General features: G+C 34.3%; 1 protein-coding gene across 1 annotated transcript in view; it reads left to right on the forward strand.

The window, feature by feature from the left end:
- CCDC141 (coiled-coil domain containing 141) overlaps window positions 1-22958 on the forward strand; it is a gene marked incomplete at its 5' end in the record, with an annotated part of 79655 nt that overhangs the window by 21818 nt on the left and 34879 nt on the right. Inside the window, 9 exon segments of the mRNA XM_084289357.1 lie at window positions 1898-2017; window positions 7696-7890; window positions 10907-11079; window positions 13695-13836; window positions 15537-15656; window positions 17908-18099; window positions 19189-19365; window positions 21736-21915; window positions 22771-22893. Of these exon segments, the coding sequence (XP_084145483.1) occupies window positions 1898-2017; window positions 7696-7890; window positions 10907-11079; window positions 13695-13836; window positions 15537-15656; window positions 17908-18099; window positions 19189-19365; window positions 21736-21915; window positions 22771-22893 (1422 nt within the window).

Raw genomic sequence — 22958 nt, forward strand, 5'->3', positions numbered from 1 at the left:
TGTATACATGTGTGCTTTAATACATACTGGAAGAAAGGGTGTGAAAAACAAAGTTTTTCCTGATGTGAATAATTTTTAGAAAGAAAAGTGTGTTACTTAATTTCCGTTCACTAGTGTATTATCAGTCTCACACAGTGTCTGACTGTACAAGAGCTTCAGCATGGCATGGGACAGTATATATGTGTATAAGCTTTGAATTAACACGTGTAAGAATTCCCCTCCTTAAAATACCCCCAGTTTCACAAGTGTACTGAGTCTGGAAGCCAGTGGCTGCAGGGCAGCCACTGTGGGGAGAGCCTGGGGTGGCTCTGTGCCAGACACAGCCACTTTCAGCAAGTTCCAAGGGTGCCGTGGCAGAACTTGGCTGAGCTCTCCTTTAGTGAAGCTGTTGGTGCCTCAGTGAAAGCACAGTTGAGAAAGGAAAAAGGGCTGCATCAGCAGGGTGAAGAGTGAGGGTGGGGCAAAAACCTGTGAGGAACAGCCCTGTGAACACCAAGGTCAGTGAAGAAGGAGGAGGAGGAGAAGAAGGAGGTGGTCCCGCAGGTGTCTCAGAAGGACACCTGCAGCCCATGGAGAGAAGCAATCTAGGAGTAGCTACCCAAACTGTGGAGAAGGTGTGTCAATTGAGTAATCCCTGACAGAAGTGTAGCCACAGAGAGCCCATTTTGGAGCAGGGTATCCTGACAGGAACTGCAGCCCCTGGAGATCCCATGCTGGAGGAGGATAAAAGTGTGAGGAGGAAGCTGCAGCACAGAAAAGCTGTTATGTACGGACTGTAACGCCCTGGCCCCCCTGTGCTGCTTTGTGAGGGTAGAGATGTAGAAGAATTGGGACTGAAGGAGTGAGGTTGAGCCTGGAGAAATCCAAATCCACCATCTAAATCTGCAACTGGCAACAAATTAATTGAATTTTCCTGATGTTGAGTCTGTTTTGCCAGTGATGGTAACCGGTAAGTTGATACCTTTATTTCGATTGAAGAGCTTTTTTATCCTGTTTTCTCCCCCTGTTCTGTGAAAAATTGCTTCCAGGAAAAAAAAAAAAAAAAAAAAAAAAAGTCAGTAAATACACATCTGGAGGATATGCTCAAGAAATTGAAGGCTTAGCAGCAACATAAATTGTTTACCTTCCAGGCTCTGTTGAGTAATTTGATAATTTGCTCAGTTTTTTGTTTTTTATTTTTTAGATGTGTTGGAAGCATTTTCAGTTTTAAGGTTTTTTCACTCTTAGAATCCTTTCTATTTATTTAAAATAGCTTCTACATGAACAGGTAGGAAAAAAATCTGGAGCGTGCTTTAAAAATACGTAGTACCTGCAGTACAAAGTAATTCTGAGTATGCTATTAATTATTTAATTATGGTGGTGATTTTCCAGACTTTGAAAAGGTTGAAAGAAGTCTACTTGATACTACTATTTTAAAATACAAAGCTTCACTCAGGAATTCCTGCCATGTGCAGTTTACAATGAAAGTGAGAGGTACATAAAATTAATCAAGTAGAAATAAATGCAAGTCATTCTGTGCAGTTTACAACAGTTTGACTAATGAAAGTGACATATAGACATTTGCTAAAGTCCACATCTGTGAGACGTAGGATATTTTTCATTTTGAAAGCTATTAAAGCTGTCTTGTTATATATATATTCCAGTATGTGTTTATTTTGATCACAATCCTTTTATTCTGTATTTATTAACTAATAGTACTAATATAGTACTAATATTAGTACTAATATTAGTACTAATGCAAACATTTGAATAAAAGTATCAACATTAGGAATGAAAAATTAAAAGAATGAAAATTAGGGCTGCTTTTTTAGATGAAACCATCTTGTACATATTCAAAGAACGGACAGGCATTTTTCAAGTTTTCATCGACTGAAAATTCTTCATATTATTTATGTAGGTAACATCTTGGTACAAGAAGAACATCAGAGATTATGTACACAAGCAAAACCTAGGCTCGTCTTTATTGGAAAATGAAGAATTACTTCAAGAGCATAAAGAAATGGAAGTCAAAGTGAAAGTAAGAAATATGATAACTGAATAGTGAAGTAACTTTAAAAATAAATATCAAAATATGAATTTATGAGTTTAATATATGAGTTTAATACACTCGGTATGTGTATGTGTGGTATATATTTGTCTGAATTAGTGTGTTTTTGTTTTTTTTTTTTCATTTTACTTCTTTTAACAAAAACTTTCATGTTTGACGGTATTTTTCATGTTTAAAACTTTAAAAGCTATTTACAAGGCAAAGGAAAAGTAATCCTTTATGCTGTTTAATTTGTTTTTCAATGTAGTGGCAATTTTCTAGATTGGTAGTTTATGTATTAAACAACATTGCAAATACTAAAGAAAAACAATTTAATAAAATGTATCAAAATTAAAATTTTGATAGAACATAAAAAGCCTGCCACTACTACCATAATCCATTCTTACTGAACTGCATATGTGATTGAAACAGGTGCATATCAATTTATTTATTAGGTGCAAAAGTAATTGCAATTTTATTTTCAATGTGAATAGCAGTTTTCTAGAGAATAAATCTTTTACCATGGCTCATAAAAGCAAGATGGTATCTAAGAAAATGTTGATATCAAAAAAATATTTGTTTAATGTAAATTGCATATAATTTAGAACATTTCTTTAGGTGCTCAATTGTGTTCTCATCAGGTAGGTGCTGTTGCTGGGTCAAGATAAATCATCATGATATCATTTCTAACTGTTGTGTTTGGAGAACTCATGTGACCACACAGCCTGTTTTCATCCAAAGACTATTCCTATAGGAACAAATACAGCATGTCAGAAAACAGATTTTCTTAATTTAGAGAAGTTTGTGTTTGAAAAAACTAAATTCTGCTGTAATGCTTGCACAAGCAAAGCAGGAGAAAAAATAAAAAGCACACAAAAAATGACATAAGTATGGTACGATTCCATGTTGTTTGGAAAATCTAGGAGCAGAAACTAAAAGTTTCTTTATAAAACTATTAAGATAATGAACTGAATTAGTGCTTTAAAATTCCTCTTCTACAATTTTACTGCGTAATTTTATTACCTCTGATTCTTCAACATCTTGTCAAGGTAAAAGCAGACAACTTTTGCTGTATATATATTGAAAGCAATCTCTTAAGTAATAGCAAAAACACAATATCAGATTTTTCTGGTAACACAAAAACTACAGTTAGAATTGCCCTCCCTTCAGGAATCCCTTTAGCATCTTATATGCTAATTAAGAAGTAAATTGTTAATATTCTACATTAATTTCTGAGTGAAATGTAGTTTCCAGAAGCCTTCAGAAGTTTTACTAGATCAAACAGCTAACTGTTTTATCAGTTCATGTGAGCAAATATGAAAACAGTTGTGAAGAACTTCTCAGTTTATTTGCAGGCATAACTCTGAGGAGGACCTTACACAATACTTGGCCAATTAATTAATTACATGCTTTCTGTGGCTTGGTGATTGCTTAGAGCATAGCTGATGTCTGTTGTAATTTATGGCTAATTCCCTGATTCCATAAACTGTGAATGTTTCCAAAAAGCAATTAGTAGCTTTAAAATATTTTATTTACCCCACTGCAATAATGTTGATTAGTGTCTTTCCCATACTGTCTGAATGGCCACTACGATTTCTAATAACATTCTATCAGAAATAATAAGGACTGATAAAATAAATTTTCAGATTTCTGTATTAGGTCTTACAGTGGTATAAATGCATCTTTTCAAGTAACATTTCATATGTATACTGTAGTTTTGAGAGTGTGGTGAAAAGTTGCTGTCATATAGACAAGTGTTAAGTGTTCCCATAGGGAGTAAGATAATGGAAAGAATTGAAACTGTGTTGTGAACAGTTTAAAACAGAAAATACGCTTTCGTTTACTTGCATGTATTTTTGCATTAAGATTGTCAGGGCACATGATTTGTTTAAATTGCTCAGAGGCAAGACTAGAAAGGATTTAGACCTTTATTTGTGTGACTGGGCTGACAGAAGATAGGAGAATGGTTTATTACATTCTTAAGTTGGTATCTTCTCTTTATCTTGTTGAGAGGTGAAACCATTGAACATTAGCACTATCTTGTGCAATAATCAAGAGCAAAAACAATGATTCATAAAAGGACGAAAAACAAAACAATACAATGCCACCCTCACAAACATTAAATAGGCCCCCAATACACTCCCACACCAAGTAAGATTTGAGAATAGAGGAGAGACAGATTGAAGGAAGAGTGATTCTAGTTCTTTCTGAGTTCATGCCTGGAATTCATATTTCAGTGGGACTATGCTGGCACTAATTAACAACTTTCTGTCACAGCTCTGTGGGTTGCTTGACATGGTAGGAAAGAACCACTAGCAGTGCTTTGTGGCCAAATAGCTTTAGAGATAAAGGAGTAAAGAGTGCTAGAATCAGTCCCCCTTTTAATAAAGATTATTTGGAGAGCACTTCTTTCCTGTATCTGCATGGTTATTGAGTCTGTCATAGCCATCATAGGTATTAACATGCTCTATCCTGAAACCAATGTTTCAGAATAGTTCTTAATGGCAAAATTCAGTATCGCCATCACTGTTATGAACTGTTTTTTGACATTTCATCCATCAGTTATAACCCTCTTGAAAAATACCTGATAAATCAAATAACCTAGGAAGAGCGGAAGAGCTCTTTTTTTTTTTTTTTTTTTTCTCAGATGGACTAGTGAAACAAAATGTTTAAAAGGCTTACTACTGTGAGGAAAAAAAGGGAATAGTGATATAAGCTAAGGAGACACATTGAATATAGGCACATATAGTGCTTTGCCGCCTCAGTAGGTCAGAGGAATTCACGCACGTTTCTTGTCAAAAAAAAAAAAAAAAAGTCAAAGTAATAGTAGCCTTTGTGTTCTTTACAGGGGAAATGAGTAACAAATATTTTAGCGCTGACAAGCAGACTGTTACAAATTTAACATGTTGGATGATGAAGTACAGAAAGAACAAAGATTTTTCTGCTGAGTTTGTATGTCCTTATTGACAGGAAGTATAGGCTTTTTATGTGTAGAAATCTTTCCTTGCAAATAGAAAGCTGGAAATACTAGAAATTCTCCAGCTATTTTATAGAAAGTTGAACTGGTTTTGAGTGGTGATGAAATAGAGATCAAAATATTTTAAGAGTGTGAAAGGTTGTCATTTCCATACTTCTTAAAAAAAAAAAAAAAAAAAAAAAAAACAAACACTATAAATTATTGCAATAAATTATGTTGTTTTATTTTGTTTTTAATATGTGTGTGAGAAAGGTTATGAAAGAAGTTTGGCTGAGTATTAAAGAGACAGTTTAACCTTTGCTTCAAGATTATTTGAAAACTGCTATTGGGTAATATATACCCAATGGATTTGTGAATGTTTTTACAGTGAAATCCTCTTGCAACTCTACAAGTTGAGTCAATTTCTTACAATTAGTCTTGCCTGCTGTAATGATGATTTACACATTGCAATACACTGAAACAATTCAGAACTTTTTTCTCTTTTTCTTTATCTGCTTCTAAGCTAACTCTAGAAAATTGCCCTTTTTGTTGCATTAAAATACGCCCTTTTCATTCTTGCATAAAATATTATTAATTATGATATGAATAGTATAAGAAATGAGGATGCACATATCCAACTGCACTTTCCTGGCCTTTTTTCAGTCTATTCATCCCAGTTAAAAGCTTCCAACTGTAATGTTTTCTAATTCTCATTATGTTTTAATGTAAACAAAGCTTTTTCTAATATGACCTCAGAATACATTTGGTACCACTCGTTCCAGTCACATGTGCTGGAATGTGGTGCTGATATTGTGGTGCTGATACAGCTGTATGTAAGGGGTCCAATTTAGCATGATTTGCTCATAACTAGGTCAATTAAAGTTGTGTGTATGGAGAGAGATCCTGTGCTATTTCCAACATAGACACTTAAGGTAAACAGGAATAAAAATAACACATTAGACTATAATTAACCTCAAAAGCCTTATTCTTGCTCAACATTACTTAGAGCAGAGAGACAAAGAATTTTATGAAAGGGGAGTTGTGCATTAAGGAATAGTGTATGATTTCACTTGATTAGAAGTGCAGACTGAAAATTTTTGCATCCAGAATTCATAAGTGGTCATTATTTTTTGTTTCAAATTAATATTAAAAAAAAAAAAAAAGGAGTTTGCTACAGCTGTTTGTCAGTAACAGACAAAATGAAAATATTTCAAAAATAACAATAATAATTTGCTTTCATTGTGTCCCCGATTAATCTCTCTTTATTTCTCTAGGAAAATAGAGGTGTTTGGTTCAGGTTCTTAAGGAATACTTATATAGAATTAGAGGGTTTTCTTGGAAAAAAGTGCAATTTCTTTGTGCACACCTTAGAGAGTTTGCATGGAAAAAATGCTCTCATATCTTTTAGATTTTTTCTGTCTGAGTTACCAGACATTTGATACAATTCTGTGGAAGGAAATGCTAAATGAATGTTTTAAAGTTTGTCTTATTTCAAAATACATTTAATTCATTACCAGAAAATGTGGAAAAAAGATGCTACCTAAGGCATGGGAAATTGCAGAATAGCAGATGCTCCTTTTGTTTTGAATAGCATGATAAGACACCAATTAAAAGTGCTGACAAACACAGCAGGGTCAAAGTACATAATGCAACTGTTGCGGTAATTTATCATTTTCTCTATAAAAATGCAGCAAAATCAAATGACTAAAAACCAAAGCAGTAGTTGTAAGACAGGAAAAGGTGAAATTACTCTTAAAGTAAAACTCTTTTCCATTTGAGCTACCTAGTCTGATATGTCTATATGGTTAAGTCATAACCTAAAAAAGATAATGGGAATGAATACTGTAATAGTATTTACCATAGGTTTAGGAAAAAAATAAAAAGTTTGGTGCATGAAGGCTTAACCCCTAAATTTTAGGGATCTAGGGTCAGCACACTAGAAACACAAGTCAGTTCAGTGTGAGTAGTTGAAAAAAGAAGTAGGAGTCAACATAAACAATCAGTTCTGATTAGATGCTTCCAACTGGTGCAATGTATACAAAGTGTGTGTAAACTTGTACTGATTCAACTGAATCCATTTTAAACCACCTTGGTTTTAAAGGACCTACCTCAATTAAATGTCAGTAATGCTTTTGATTCTGTGGCTTGAATTACAAATTATGGTCTTCCTTTCTAAAGTACCTTTCCTTCTGTCTGTCACTGCCACTAGGAAGGTTCAAGATCAGGTAAGGCTTTGAATGGACTTGTATTTTGTCCATCAGGAAATCAGGGCAAATGTACAACTAATAGTTTCAGGGGTGATACCACAATTCACTGTAAAGGGTAGTCATCTGATTTAATTGATTACCAGACAGATCTCAGCAAACATTGTCTTAATGGAAGCAGCTGTTACCCAGGCAATATTTTACTTTGTTCTTTGATGAACAGTTGGTTTTAAGGGGATGTTTGTCATTAAAGTTTTTTTTGTTTGTTTTTACGTTGTCCAGGCCATCTTGCCTGTGAAACTTTGTAAAGGAATGTAGGATGCCACCACTGACAGCTGTTACAAAGAAGACATAATTTGCTGAGAATTCATCCTAAAAGAAATAGCTTCAAACAGTGATAAATTTCAGGCTTGTAAACAAAATGTATGTTTTCAAGTATTAATAAGATCTTTGTGTAGGTATATTGTTTTCCTCCTGGTAGTTGATTAAAACGGAATTTTTCCTATCAGGAATGGAACTCCACTGTGGAACAATTAGAGGCTGAAGCACTTAAGATTTTGCTTTCGGAGGACTATACAGAAAAAGAACATCTAAACCTCACAAATCAGAAAATCTGTCTGTTGCAAGAAGAAGTGTGCTGCCATATGGAAGAAAGGAAAGCCCTGCTACAAGAGGCCAATAACTTTTTTAATGCTGCTGGCAAGGTTGGTAAAAAGCCAAGCTTGTAATAATGTGATCATAACATTAGTGTACATTTGTGGGATGATAGGTGTGGGATTATGCAAACAGTTTTCTAAACAATTTTGAATAGAGAATTGCTAATCTGATTACCCTTTAATATGATCTCTTTTCTGAAACTTCTATCCAAAATGGCAGATGTATTTTTAAAAAGCATTAAATATATATATATATTGAGAAGAACACTCAGTTTCCCAAAAAAGTATTTGGGAAACATAGTTTGGGAAAATCTGAATTTAAAGGTCATTGTCTCTGCTATGATATCGTTAAGCTGTATGAAGAGACAGAAGCTGTTCTATAATACTCAAACTATTACAGGCTAGTTTGGATACCAGAAATGGTATATATTTACTTGCAGTGGTCTCCACAGGGGCTAATGTATAATCAGACATGAGGAAAATCAAGAACAATATACAATTCCTCATATAGGGCATACCATACAGTACATGCTCTATACATGACATAATAAAAAAGCAGTCAGTTAAGACACAGAACTCCCATAATCACAGTGCTAATGATGAGACAAGGCCCACACTTGGGGTCCTTGCTTGACGCTGAGGTCAGCAAGATAATGTGTAGGTAGTAATTTCCATCAAAGATGTCCTCATCTGCAGACAGTGATTCAGGTTTGTGGTGGTTTTACTCAGGTGGGCAGCCAAGCTCCACCACAGCCGCTCTCTCACCCCCCCTCCACTGACCAGTTGCTCTTGGTATAAGGAAAATGGTTGTAATCCAGTTTCTAGTGGATGTGTGCTTATACAATAAAAATCAAAATTCTCTTTAAATGCTAGTTTGACACTAGCTTGTACTGTTGTCTAGAAACTCATCAGAGGTGAAAATAAAGTTGAATAGGACAATTTTTCCCCTTTCAAGTACTACTTGAGAAGTCTTGATAACTTCCAGTTTCACCCCAAACTGTTAGAACACCAGTGGTGTTCTAGCATTTAAAATGCTGGGGAGGGGAGGATGGTGCAACATGTCTGCCAAATATACGACAAAACTATTTTCTAGTATTAATATGCAACAATTTGTTAAATGAACTCTGATTTAGAGTAGAAGGATTAAGCAAGGAACCCTCTATCAGATTGGTGACCTCTCTTTTTAAAAACAGTTTGTTGATTTTGTTGCCTTGATTTGGGGCATTAAGCCTTTGAGACATGAGGTGTTTAGCCAGCAGTGCTGGACCAAGTGCATATTACACTGAAGTTACACGAAACAAGGACTTGTACCCTTTTTGGAGATACTAGGTGCTTAGAATCTGCTATCTGAAGATATCCCATAGTCCAATTGATTTTTTAAGTCCTTCAGAGCCTTGAAAATCTATTGCTACATTTGAAAATTTTCAACTGCAAAGCAGGACCTCAAAATTAATGACCAGACTTAAAATGTGAAAGCTCTTTATTTCTGTTTTACAATAAACCTGTTCTTCATGGGCACATACAGCAAGTAGTATTAGCTATGCAAATGTTTTTCCAAAACTTTTTAGTTAGAAAACTAGTTAGAAAAGTTCCTAATTCAAGGTGGCCAAACACCAAGTGGTCTTCTGTAATTTTTAAGGCATGTTCTTTGTGGATCACTTAATGAAACTTTATAAGCAGATAACTTCCAGGGATAGCTCCAACAAACTTGATATATCTATTATACATGCTGAAAAAAACAACCAACAGCTTGCACTGGTTTTTGTTTTGAGCACCAGGTGGGGCTCTAACCATGTGTCTTTTAACCTATGATATATTCCTTCAGTATTTTTTTTATTAAACAACATGTAAACAACACTTAGTATTGAAATTATTTGTAGACCCTTGAAGTGACAAAGATCTTTTCTTCCGGTAAATGATCTTGATCTTTCTTGATCTCATTTACAATACAGAAACAGACAAGGTTAGGTGGAAACAGTGCAAAAACTGTCCTTGATAATGAATCCCCTTCTAATTTGAACAATGAGCTATATGAATTATAGGTCTGTTGCTTTGAGAGCAAAGGTAGCATCTTTTCATAATACAGGGCTGTGCTTTGTGAATGTACTTGATGAAGACAGGACTAGTTCTTGTGTCTGCTCAGTATGCTGCTGTTCCTGTTAAGTGTAAGAGTGAATAAAACAGGATCTGCTACTCCTGTGGTGCACTGAAACTGAATCACTATAGTTCAGAAAAGACACATTTTCTATTTATTCTGAGGGCACATCTGAACCTTTGGACTATTTACATCTAATGAACAAATGAACAAAGTAGATTATTAGTTGTTTTGATGCTACTTTTCAGGTCTCTGGAAAGCATAATACTTGCATTGTGTTTATGTTCATAATTTCCGGTGTGCATTTGACCATTTCTATTTTTATTGAAATTACTATTTACTAACTTTACTAATGGAGTATTTAAATGTTGCCTTCATTCAGCATTAAAAGGCAGGAGTTGTCACTTCTGTTGTTTGAACGAGAACCTTCTTGCGTTAAAGAAAAATGGAGAACAAGTATAAGAAAACAGAAGTGCATGTCTGCAAAATCAAAGAATGTTTTTAATAAAAATAGATTTAATTATAATTTACTTGTTGAATTTGTTTGATATATTTAAAACATTAAAATAATAATGGTGAAGCTCCTTGGTTGTGCTTCAACAAACCTTAGAGTGCTAACACTGTCAATTGTATTACTGTTGCTGTTTTGGTTCTGCTTCAGTATCCAATTAGTTTGACTATTTCTGAAAATTGAATAGTTTTAAATTCAGAGTAATTATGATTTTGCATGCCCATACTTGCATAAACTTTTGTTGAATTATACCTCTTTTCTTCTGTGACCTGCAAAATCAGTATCAGATCCTAAATTAAAATGTTGTTGTTCTGAGAAATGGGGAAACTGAAGAAATGGGCAATGTTAATTGCCCGTTGGCCATCAGTTTATGTAAAAGAATTTATGCTTGCATTTTAAATAGAAATATTGACAACAGTTTTTTGTTTGTTTGTTTTGTTTTGTTTTGTTTTTTACAGGCGCTTGATGCACTTGAAGGTATTGAGAATTACTTTAGAATCCTTAATTCGGAAGGCTTAAGTCTGCCTATCTTGGCAATGAAGTACGAGGAATTAAAGGAAGAAATTAAAAGCTGCACAGCAAGTACTTTGCAAAAAGGGCAAACTTTAGTTAATAAAGCAGATTCTCACAGGTATTCCCTCTATTTTTCATATTTGTTGTGTTTCTCCATATCTACTTGTAGCTTTACTACTGTACTAGTTAACTAAGTGTGGTTCTAAATGACCATTTCAGCCATGCTTACCTTTCATATCTCACTGCTGGCATTTATACAAACCTGTCTATTTAACAAAAATGTTTAGGAACACTACATTCTACTTTCAAGAGTGGTGTCAAATAGGGCATGGTTCAGAAATGGTGGTTTAGTTAACACTTTGGGAAAAAAAATGTAAAAGAAAATGTAAACAGCTGCAAACTCTTCCTGCAGCCCTTTTAGACCTTTTTTTCTGCTTCTAAAGATATATATATATCTTTATATATATTATATAAATATATATATAATATTTTTATGATGCAAGCAGACATTTTTATATATATATATATATATATATATAAATGTAAATATATATATATAAGTCCTGTTGTAAGAAAACAAACATAATATGACTTTTCAATGTTGCCTTGCTGTCATTAGACCTCATGTGGAACACTTCACATGCCTAGGTATGGGCAATAGGTAAGGATTACAATCATGGAATAATTTATATTGTCAAGGAACTTTGGAGATCATTTAGTGCAATTTCTTGTTTAAAACGTTCAACTTAGATCAGGTTACTCTGGGCCAGAGTTTGAATATCTCCAAGGACAGACTTCACAGCCTCTTGGGCATCCTGTTTTAGTGCTTATGCCTTTTCCTTATGAAAAGTGTTTTCCTTTTATCTAGCCAAAATTTTCCTTGCTGTAATTTGTGAGCATTGCTTCTTGACCTTTTGCTGTACACCTGTGAAAAGACTCTGATCCTGCCTTTTGTGTAACCCCACTTCCTCATAGATAATGGAAGACAACATTTAGATCACCTCTCTACCTTCTTGTCTTTACTCTACACAGTTTTGTCAGGTTGCCAATGTACATCATGTGCTCCAACCCTCAACCATCTTGGTGGCCTCTGTTGAGTTCAGCTCAGTTCTACTCCAGGTTGTCTATGTCTTTCTTGTACTGTGGGGACTCAAACTGGCCTCCAGATGCAGCTTCTTAAGCCCTTAATGGAAGGGAGTGACCTGCTGGCTAGGCTCTCCCCAATGCTAGTTTTCAATGCCACAATGACCCTGACTCACAGTCAATTTTTTGTACACGAAGACAAGGTTTCTTTTTTGTTGTTGTTTCTTTTTTTTCTTTTTTTTTCTTTTTTTTTTCTTTTTTTTTTTTTTTCCCCAATCCATAGCTTTTGGAGATATCCCAAATATTTCCAGCCAACTCATAAGCCTTCATTGCTTTATGGCTGAAGCAATGAGTTCTGTCTGCAAATGTGCTAAAGTGTTTATATTGCAGAACAATAATTTCCCCCAGAAACATTCATGTTTTGAAAGAGGGAAAACAGAGGCCTTTGTCCTTGTCATGTATAAACTAGTATGCTGTCCATTAATACTGGCCAGTACTTAGCTCAGTGATTAACCCAATGGGACAACAAGATTTGTATGAACGGTTAAGGCCAAAGGAGGAAGATTTGTACAGGAAACAGGACTCCTATGAAGACTAAATCCTGATACTGTTCTGTTCCCTTCATTGTACAGTTCACTGATAGCCTTAACTGCCTTCACAAACTTCCCTTTTCCTACTTCCCTGGGACTGGAAATCCTGACAAATATTGGCAGGTGCCATTTGAAGGCAGAGAAATGGGTGAATCTGAAAAAATTATTTTATTCACTGTAATTACTTTTACAAAAAAAGAAAACAAAACACTGTTATTCCATAGGACAGATGTTTATAGTAGCTGGACTGTGTTTAAGGATGGTGCATTGACTTCAGTGGCATAATTGTAAAGCCAAATCACAGTATAAATGAAGACATAAGATTTTATTTCTGTATTATTTTCAAATCTTCTTAAAGCACGTTACAACCCTATGCTAAAGTTGGAATTAGATGATCTTCAACGTCCCTTGCAACTCAAACCATTCTATGATTCTAAAAGAATCAAGTAAGCTAAAACACTGAAAATATTCACATTGCAAGAGGAACGGAAAAGGACAGAATTCTTCCTGATATTAAATGTTACAAATTACAAGACAAGCAGTTGTTTTGTCATCTTTTCTTCTGTTAAAACATCATCCTTAAAAAAAATGTTGACTTAGAATGTATGAGACATTCGTTGTCTACCTAATGTAATGACACTGAAATACTTGAAAGTCCAAAGAAAACATTCTTTTTTAAAGTAGAAATTATGTTGTATAATTTTGCTCTTTTTACGGCCATTCTGCTTGTGGTCTCAGTCTTTAGATCAACTAAGGTCGTCGGTACTATTTGTAAAATTAAATATTTCTCAGTGGATATGGATAAGTGAACTTAATTTACGCAACTGGCAATAAATGATTTTTTTTGAAATGTCATGTCTGAGTGCTACTTGTTGTCAGTTTTGTTGGCATTCAGGTTAATATTTTTCTTGATTACTTTTCTTGTAAGTGTCACAGCTTAAAGTTCTTGTGAAATTACTTACAAAAATAATCATAAATGTTGTTTCGTTTTTTAAGTCATTAAAAGCCTGATTGCTGAGCAAAACTGAGAAATGCTAATAGTTGCACTTTTCCATTTTAGCTCTTGGGTAACAGGAATTCAGAAAATCATAGAGTATGTTCAAAAAAAAGTGGATCAATTACTCATGCAGTGTCCAGATTATAAAGAACTTACTTTGAAGAAACAACAATGGAGTACCTCACTTGAAGATCATCTAAATATGGTACATTGTAACATGCCTTCTTGTTAATATGTTAGCAATGCACTGCATATCCATAGTTAGACTATGTGAATATTAAGCTTAACTCAAATAACACAAATTACAAATAACACTGGTTTGTTAGAGAGCACACAGTTTTAGTTAGAATGCTGAATGTTATCAGAACCAGTGAACCTAAAACTGTTCTGAGAAATGTTTCCATGAGAACATTTTACCAACCATCTTTTAATAAAGCAATGCTTTGCTTAGATAATGAGCTATTATGTAAGTTATTCTTTTGGAAATTAAGTGAATAATTAGTATTGTGACCTGCATATAGGTTTGCTATACTGTTTCTGTCTTCTGTTTCATTGTGCTGCAGATAAAAGTAGAATTATGGCAAAATTGAGGGTTAATAAGCATGGTGGCTGAACTGCAGTAAATTTTTCAGTTAGGCTGAAGAAAAGTGGATTCTCTTCATTAAAATAATTCCTTTAATTCAATAAGATATGCTTTAAGGAAATCACAGCTTTTCTAAAGTGTTTGAATGTTCTGTAATACTGTGGACTTTTTAATAATTTGTCAGAGATGAAGTAGACCCATGACTCCTAATTAAGGTTCCATATGTGAATTAAAAACAAATTAAAAAACTTATAATCTTTTAACAAAGTTCATACTAAGGAAATCCCAGAGTGTAGAAAAAAAAAAAAAAAAGTACTCAAATTTGATGACTGAATAATTAAGAATGTAATCTGATATTTCATATTTGTATGATGTTTATAATGAACTACTTTGAATCAAATGAATGGGAAGGCAATTTGCAATACATTGGTCCCACAGCACATTTTCAACAGAAGAGGTCTTAATAATATTAGAATACAATGCAAATATTGTTGAGTTTGGTTGAAAGTATATTTGCTGATAGCTCCTCTTGGTTTTGTAGCAATGATGTCACTAGCATACCATCATTCTTAAGCTAAAGCTACAATAATGAAGGTAATTTTTACTCAAAAGGTAGACCCTAATATTTACATGGTTTCATTCGGCACAGTTTGTTCTAATAACTTTATTCCCAGTCTTCCATTAGACAACATTTTGGAGATTTAAGTCATAATACATGATCTTTCATTACAAGGAACAGTGCTCATTGTTATATTCCTACCAAGCAAAGCATTTCTAATCTTCTGCTAATACAAAGTATCCCAAAGAACATGGTGCTAAATTCAGCTGCCCTGAGATTTACTTCATGTCACATCTTACAATGACAATGAAGTGGAATTGTGTATGTGTATTGAAAAATGAAAATAGGTCTTCTATCTTGGCAGAGAAGCCTTAAATGAACTTTCTGAAAAAAAGAATGTGTAGTCTTTTCATAGAATGGAGCATCACGAAAGTACTTATGCCATTATTAACATACCTAGATATTAATATAGCTGTGCCTTATTGAAATAACAAGCATGGAGTACTTAGCATAAAGGAAAAGCACTTCAGCAAAATGAGAGCAGACAGGAGTTTTTTCTTCAGTTTCTGACTGTACCTGTTAAATGTGCAATAGTAGAAATTTATTCTTTGGTCTTCTCATTTCTTAATTTCTCTGATTATAAAAAGTACATATTTTAAACAGTGACAGCCAAGTGTTACTTCCTTTTTTTTTCTCTGCAAAATGATTTATTATACTGTCTACTCGTTTAAATTAACTACATAAATAATGCTTTCAAATAAAGGTATCACGATCGATTAAAAAAATCACCCTGAAGCTTGCAGTTGCTTTGGAGATTGATTCCTGTTTGTCTGAGTCAGAAAGAATTTTGAACGAACACCTGGAACTGGCTAGTCAAATAAAGGTAAAACAAACAAACAAACAAACAAAAAAACCCACAATAATGTTAATTAGTCTTAAAGATAAATGCATACTGTACGTACTTCTAAGTAGGGTGAGGGACTGAACGTTTTCTTGTATATTCTTGGAAAGCAAATAGGTCTATAGTTCTGTTTAAAAACACAGATAACGTTGCAAGTGAGTCCTTGGCCATGTTGTCTCTTCATCTCGTGTTATTTGTTTCTGCGTCAAGACTCTAATGTTTATAGGATCCAAGTGTCACTACCTCAAGATCCTAGTGTCAGCCCTTGAAAGAACAACTCCAGATGTATATTCCTGCTCCCTCCTGAGGCACAAAATTTAAATATCGTGTATATAGAGGCACAGTAAACTATTCCTTTGTCTTGTGGTTGTTATGCCAAATAAAGGAGATGAATAAGGAAAAAAAAAAGGGGGGGGGGGGATTTTCCTCCTGAAAAAAGTAGTTGCCAGGTAGAAGAACAGCAAAGAGGGCTGTAAAGCTACCATCTGATGTATCCATTGGTCATGTAGGGAATGCAGGCACTACATGAAAGCACTGCAGTACTCAGCTCTGTACAAAGATAAGGTTGTTTTCAGGTCACATCTAGGGCCTTTCCAATTCCTCTAGCAATGCTGTAGTATCTAGAAGTGGGTTAAAGCCACTCCACTTTTCATTCCCTCTGTGCTCTTGACAAAATTGCTTTTGTTGTGGTTAAGCTGAACAGCATTGCGGTATGTATTTTAGCTGTATCCTATATTTTAGGAGCTCTTAAAAAACACATTACTCCTATGGAGGTGTCTTTTGTTTCAGGCAACTTTGCAGTAGATCAGCAAGAGCCCATTTTTGTAGCACATGACGGTATAATAGTTTTTACTGTCTTTGTCAAATTGTTATTTGGAGGTAAGTCTAGGGTATTATCTCTTTTGCAATGTACTATCTGCCTTGACAGCAGTAACCTGTCACCTACCTATTCCTTCTATGGATTGTGATATGCTAGAGTTTGTGCACTTGGCTGAGTGACAGAAACAGATATGCTAAGTGGTTTGAGTTAAATATATAGAAGTAGATAAGCAAATCATTATAGATATGCAGTGATTCTTATTATCAAGAGGTGAGACACCATTGTCAAAGGATCTTACAAGACAGTGTCTTACAATTTATGAGGTAATAATTCTGCAAAAATCTATTTTAAATAGGTATTGAATATCTTGGTTTCCGAAGTGATTTCCTGTTTCCCAGTTTTCTCATGTTTGACTGAAACCTGTTTACTTTGGCCTAAGCTGGATGTCATTCTTTCTTTACGTTCTTCATATGCAGTTGAGAACAAATGTTTTCTAGAAGTTCTCTTTTGGTGTACGATTTCAAGGTAATGTTCAATAAGGGAAAATGTACATGTGCTTTATGTATGGTTAGGTTAGTATGATGCAATGGAAAAAGTTGCAAGTAAAATGAAGCCTTCATTCCTTGAATGAAGCTATGAGTTAAAACAAAACAGCTGAAAACTCTAATCCCAGCTGAACCGTGGAAAATATTAGTAACTCCCAGTGTATCTGCATGACCACATACTGTGACTTTCTTCCGGGTTTGAGCAGTTGATGCTGTAACAGATATGACCTACTTTTTGATCTCAGTCTGATTTCAACAGGTTTGCCCCATGCAAGAAAATGTAGCTTGGCAGGTAAGGACTAATCTGGAGCAAGGAAACAATTATTGATTCAACAGTGAAATCAGGGGTGGAAGTCAATTAATAAACCAAAGGGCTACAGGGACAGACCTTGAAACAATTACAGCAGTAGACTTCTGAAGACCCAGAGTCACACTCTAGAGTGTGATTAGAGAAAGGAAAAAAAAAAAAAAAAAAGGTATGAGAAACATCTAAGGGGCATTTAGCTGTAAGGAATCAGTTCAGACGATTGGGCTGTACCATTTATTCAAGGTAGCATATCAATTCTGGATGGCTGTGTTCCCATATTCTTGCACTGTGAAGTGGTTTACTTGATCTGAATATGGAGATTCCTATTTTTTGTCCATTTAAAATGGCTATTTTGATAACTAAATGGATAGTTTTTAGGTTTAAAATGTTACAGGAAAGAAATGGTGTATTTCAGCACACAATGGACGTTATGAGCTCTTCAACTAAGTAATTGAATTATACAGAATAAAGTAATACTGCTGAGAATTACAAATGTGTTATCAATATTCACAAGTTCATTGTGGTCATTATACATTTTGTTCTGTTTTTATGCCCTGAAAGGAAGCTTCACATGAACTGGAAGCAGCTAATGAAATCATCAAAGACATGGAAGAGTTTGAACCCAAGCAAATGGCAGCTTTTTCTAGCAAAACTGACTTTCTGAATGAAGAACTGAAAAAAATTGAAAGAAATATTAATTCAAAACTGGAAATCCTAACAACTTATGTGAACTTTTTAAAGTCAGCAGTGGAGGTACAGATTTTTTACTTATTCTCTGACTAAGCAGTGCAAAAATCTTAGAAGGGAAAACATGTTTTAATTTAGCTAAGACAAGTATCCTGTATACCATGAGATCCTCTATGAGAAGTATGCCTTGGAAGCTCCAAAAGTCTTGGTAAGCTTCTTTCTGCATTAAAGGAGAGCTGTTCCATCAGGGCAAACAGCCCTGATCATTGAACTTGCATCACCATAATGATTAGCCTACGTACAGATTTTCTACTGATCTATATCACCATCATAGGAAGTAATATCACTGGATTTTTGCTTTTCTCTTGTGTGTGTGTTCTCTCTTGTTCTCTCATTCTACATATAATAAAAATGCTTACATGTATGTACTCTGGCTTATAAATTTACTGGTTTTGTTTCATATATTTAAAAAAATATTTATCGTAACATATTTATGCAATATGTTGATATGGATATTTATCACAGTCTTGCACTTCCACTGAAGGGCTGATTTTTCTGAATGGACTTAAAAATGAAATATAAAGTAGTTCTAGCTGAGATCATAATCCATTAATACCATTAAAATTTTATCTGTGCTAATGATGCCCAGCGAAATTATTTTTCATTTTGATGTAATGTTTGTTTTAATATTTTACAGCACTGTTGTTGTTCTTTTATATCTACAAAGAAATTGATGATGGAATGGAACCTATCAGATAAAATTAGGCATAAGATTTATTTGGTACCTTGAGTTTAAAAAAAGTCAAAAAAAAATGGATCACATCTACTTCTGATTCTTGCTAATACCATTTACTTGATATTAAACAGATCTGTGAAAATAATTGCATGGGTATCATGTTATATAATATTTATGTAATGATATGTGACAAATTGAATGAATTACTGTTCTCTGCTTGCCATCTACTGGTATACAGGTTATTTGAAACATTGTTTATTGTTTAGTGTTTGTATAGGTCTTAGGGAGGAAGATAGATTTAAAAACCTGTAAAAGATTCAGTATAACATTAATTTTACTTTCAATTTTATAATGTCTATGTACCTTCTGATTATAGCTATTGATTTTTTTTGTTAATGTTTATTTTATATCTTTCATAGGTGAATGACCATATTCAAAATCTGAAGGACTTTTTTCAAGCAGAACCACTACAAACAAGCAGAGAGGTTGAAAATAAAAGTGCAATAGAGTCAGCTAATACCAAGTGGCAAAAGACTATAAAGATGATTTTTTCCACTGAAAATTTGGGTCACAATTTCCTTAATTTAGCAAATATGGTGAGATTTTTATTTTTTTTTTCATGGAGTTATCACTTTTCTCAAGGAACATAGTGAAATGATGACAGACAGCTGTATTGGTTCTGCCACCCTTCATCAAAGAACTTGTCTAAGGCAAAGTATTTGTTCTTTGTTTCAGTAAGGAGGGTAGGGAGTTGAGAAGATAAAATGACTGTGATGTTTCTATGGAATCACAGTTAAAACAGAATAATTCTGTAAATTTTGCATTCCTAGTTCGTGAGAAATTTTTCAGAATGAGAAACTTAATATCCATACTTTCACGGTATGGAGTTGTAAAAAAAAAAAAAAAAAAAAAAAAAAAAACAAAAACACTTTGATTTGAAAATGTCAAAATGTTTACAAAATCAAAGTGAGGTAAAGTTTTAACCTGAAATAAGGTGATCAAATATTTTATACCACCATTTATACACAAGTATGTATAATATGTGGCATGACTTTGCAGGTAGAACTAGAACTTACCTCCCAAAGTTCTGAAGTATAAATTTCTCTTGCTCTGCACAGAATTGTTAGCTGTATCATGGTATTATTCACTGTTCTTTTGCATTTATGAAGTGCACTTTGCAGGCTTGGTACTTACAGAAAGGGCAAAAATGTGGAGATGTAGACCAGGAAGCGAAGTTGTAAGTCTGAATAAGCCAATCCTATGGAGTTTAGGCAACTAAGGTTATACAGCTAGCAATGCTATTTGTTTTGATGCTGAAAACCTGAAATTTCACTGAAATCAGAGCCTGCAAATTTTTTGTAATGGAAATTTGCCTTTTGTTAGTATTAGCTGCACTGTACAAAATCGGTATAGATAAATGACCCCTGTGTAGAAATTCTGCAGCAAATCGTCAAATGCATGGGTTAATTGAGCATCCTATCCTGGTTGATGTGTAGGAAAGCTCATATTAAAAGTGTAAAAATCAAAGGAAGAATTCTGGAGGTTTTCATCAAGAAAATCTGCTGTGCGCCTTTTCCCTAGCAGGAGAGAATTGGCTTCTTGTTTTCTGTGTAAATTAGCATAATCTGATAAACTGTAATGAGTATTTGATGTTTGCCTGTGATGAGGTTTAATCCTAATTCTGTGGCTGATGGTTTGTGACTTCTCCAGTACCCGTCCTTAAAGGGAGTAATTCTGCTATATATTTGTAAGATATGAAAGTGTGAGTGCTAATGGCATTATAACTACTTCATTGCCAATCAAGATTTTTTTTATTTTAATCCTTAATAAGTGACACTATACATGCACATAAATATAATCCAAGGACATATCAATTTTGCTCATATTGGAAAGAAGCATATATGTAAGTGCAGGATTTGGTTTATTTTACTTCCACTGAGAGTTATTCTTTACCAATGCAGTGTATGAAGTTCTAAGAAAATGGACGCTAGAGCTGCTTCCTTATAGATAATCTTTCCTGGTGTTGTTACATTCTTTCTTGGGCTCAGCTGGATTGCCTGGGCATCCTTATCTAATTTTCCAACACCTCTTCATGATTGATTGGTTGAGATTTGCATACAATCATTCCCTAAACCATGCCTCCTGAACTGATTTCAGTTAATGTGGATAGCTTAGATACACAGCTGTTATTTCTGTTTTCATTGGAGAGATTAGAGAGCAATTACAACGAGCTGAGAGGGTGAGAAGGGGGAGATGGTCATGATAACATACAGGAGCAAGTAAGATGAGCTGGAAAAACCTACTCAGGGAAGGTATTCAGGCAGTTAGTGTGGGCTAAAGTGTGTGCTGTCACAACTGGATACAGGCAGGCATAGTGTAAAGTCAAGCTGAATATGTCTCAATGTGTCACTTAAAATCTAAATGTGTATTCGGATGTTTTCTCTCTAGGGACCTGGAAGTGTGTTACCACCACAGAAGATACTGCTACTCTCTTCTCATGATACTCTTAGGTTGTAGATTTAAGTGTCTGGAAGGATACATATCATACAAGTAATCTACACTTTTCTTAAAAGAGAAACTCTGAAATGAGAAAAGCAGAAAGGACATTACTAGATTTCCTGCAGTGTTTCTGATATATGCTGTGCTAAAAAGAGGAAAACTCACCAATATTCAAATGCTGAATACGTTATCTCTCCCATGCTCCAGTGCTGCTTTGGTTATCAGCACAGAGTGGTCTGTTCTTCATACCCTTCACTTTCCAGCTGCTACTCCCCAGAAGTAGGTTTTTGGGTAGTTCTGTCTATTCAGAAATTATTTAAAGACACCTGGAGTATCAGAAATTTTCAATGAAAGTATTCTAGAATAATTGCTTTCTATTAATTTTTTTGGGGACTTTAATGATTTTTTTTATTGTATTTTTTTGTTTAATTCAAATGTGGGAAAATGTGTGTTTATTTATTTGCCAGGCAAATGAGAGCTTAATATTGAAAGCAGAAAATACTGTACAAGTAACGGAAGATACCATTATTAATCTGAGTAAAGGAAAGAAAGAGCTGACCGATCTTTGGGCAGTCTGGAATTTTAAAATTAATCAAGTAAAACCTATCAAGCAACAGTGCTTGATATTTGAAGAACAACTAACTAAGGTAAGTAAAAAAGCAAGAAAACAACTGCGACAAGCGTTTCTAGATTGTTAATGGTTTGTCTGTGACTCTCTCATCAACTGTTACAGGTATCATTTAAGAAAGAGAAATCATCAGTAAGATAATTCTCCATAGTCTATTCCACCACTCAGTCATTGAAGCACGAACAGTTTTTGATTTTTTTTTGCCCTTATTCAAATACATACAAGTACTCATTTCAAATTTTCAGTTTTAGTCAGTTTTCTGTACTATAGCAAAAGTGCTTTTTTATATGTTTTTCCTTTTTTTTTGTAGCAACATCTTGTTCTAATTTAAGTTACCAAATTAATTTGTGTCCTATTAGTTACTAAAGTCAAGTCCAACAACCTCCATGGCAGATGTACAGTGTGCAGTGTTCCTTAAAAACAATGCTAGCTGTGTTAGTAGCAGAACCAGAGGCTTATGGGCACTGTTTCCAGTGTGACTTAACACTAAATCACCACCACATTATCTGTTTTCACAAAGAATGCATTGTGTACATGGGTCCTCCCATCTCAGTGTGTGAATCATTTTTGTATACTATCAAGATCTCTTGTCACCCTTTTCAAAGTCACAGGGTTTGAGACAGAGGTTTATAGCTGGGGGAAAAAAAAAAAAAAGTTAGACTACATTAAAAATACAACAATCAACTTCAGAATATCCTCCTCATTATCCCCCCCCCCCCCCCCCCTTCCTTTTCCTCCTAAACTGTTTTAAGGAAAATTACTGACAGCTTTTATATCTGGCTTGGGAAAGGTTCTTGTTACAAATTTAGATTTGGGTTTAACTATTTTTTTTTTATTTACTAAAGAAATACTGAAATGTCTGATTATCTTTTAGACTACTCATGGGCTAAAGATTCTTCAAGAGGCTCTTAGGCTTATGTCAACAATTGATCTTGGAAGTGAACTTTGTATTGCCTTAGAACTGCAAAAGCTTAACCAAATGAAACCACAGTTTCAGGTGAGAAGCTGGAATAGTGGAGTGTATGGTGGATCAAAACTTTTTTTTTTTTTTTTTTTATCTTG

Source organism: Netta rufina, assembly GCF_964035555.1.
Source record: "Netta rufina genome assembly, chromosome: 6".
NCBI lineage: Eukaryota > Metazoa > Chordata > Aves > Anseriformes > Anatidae > Netta > Netta rufina.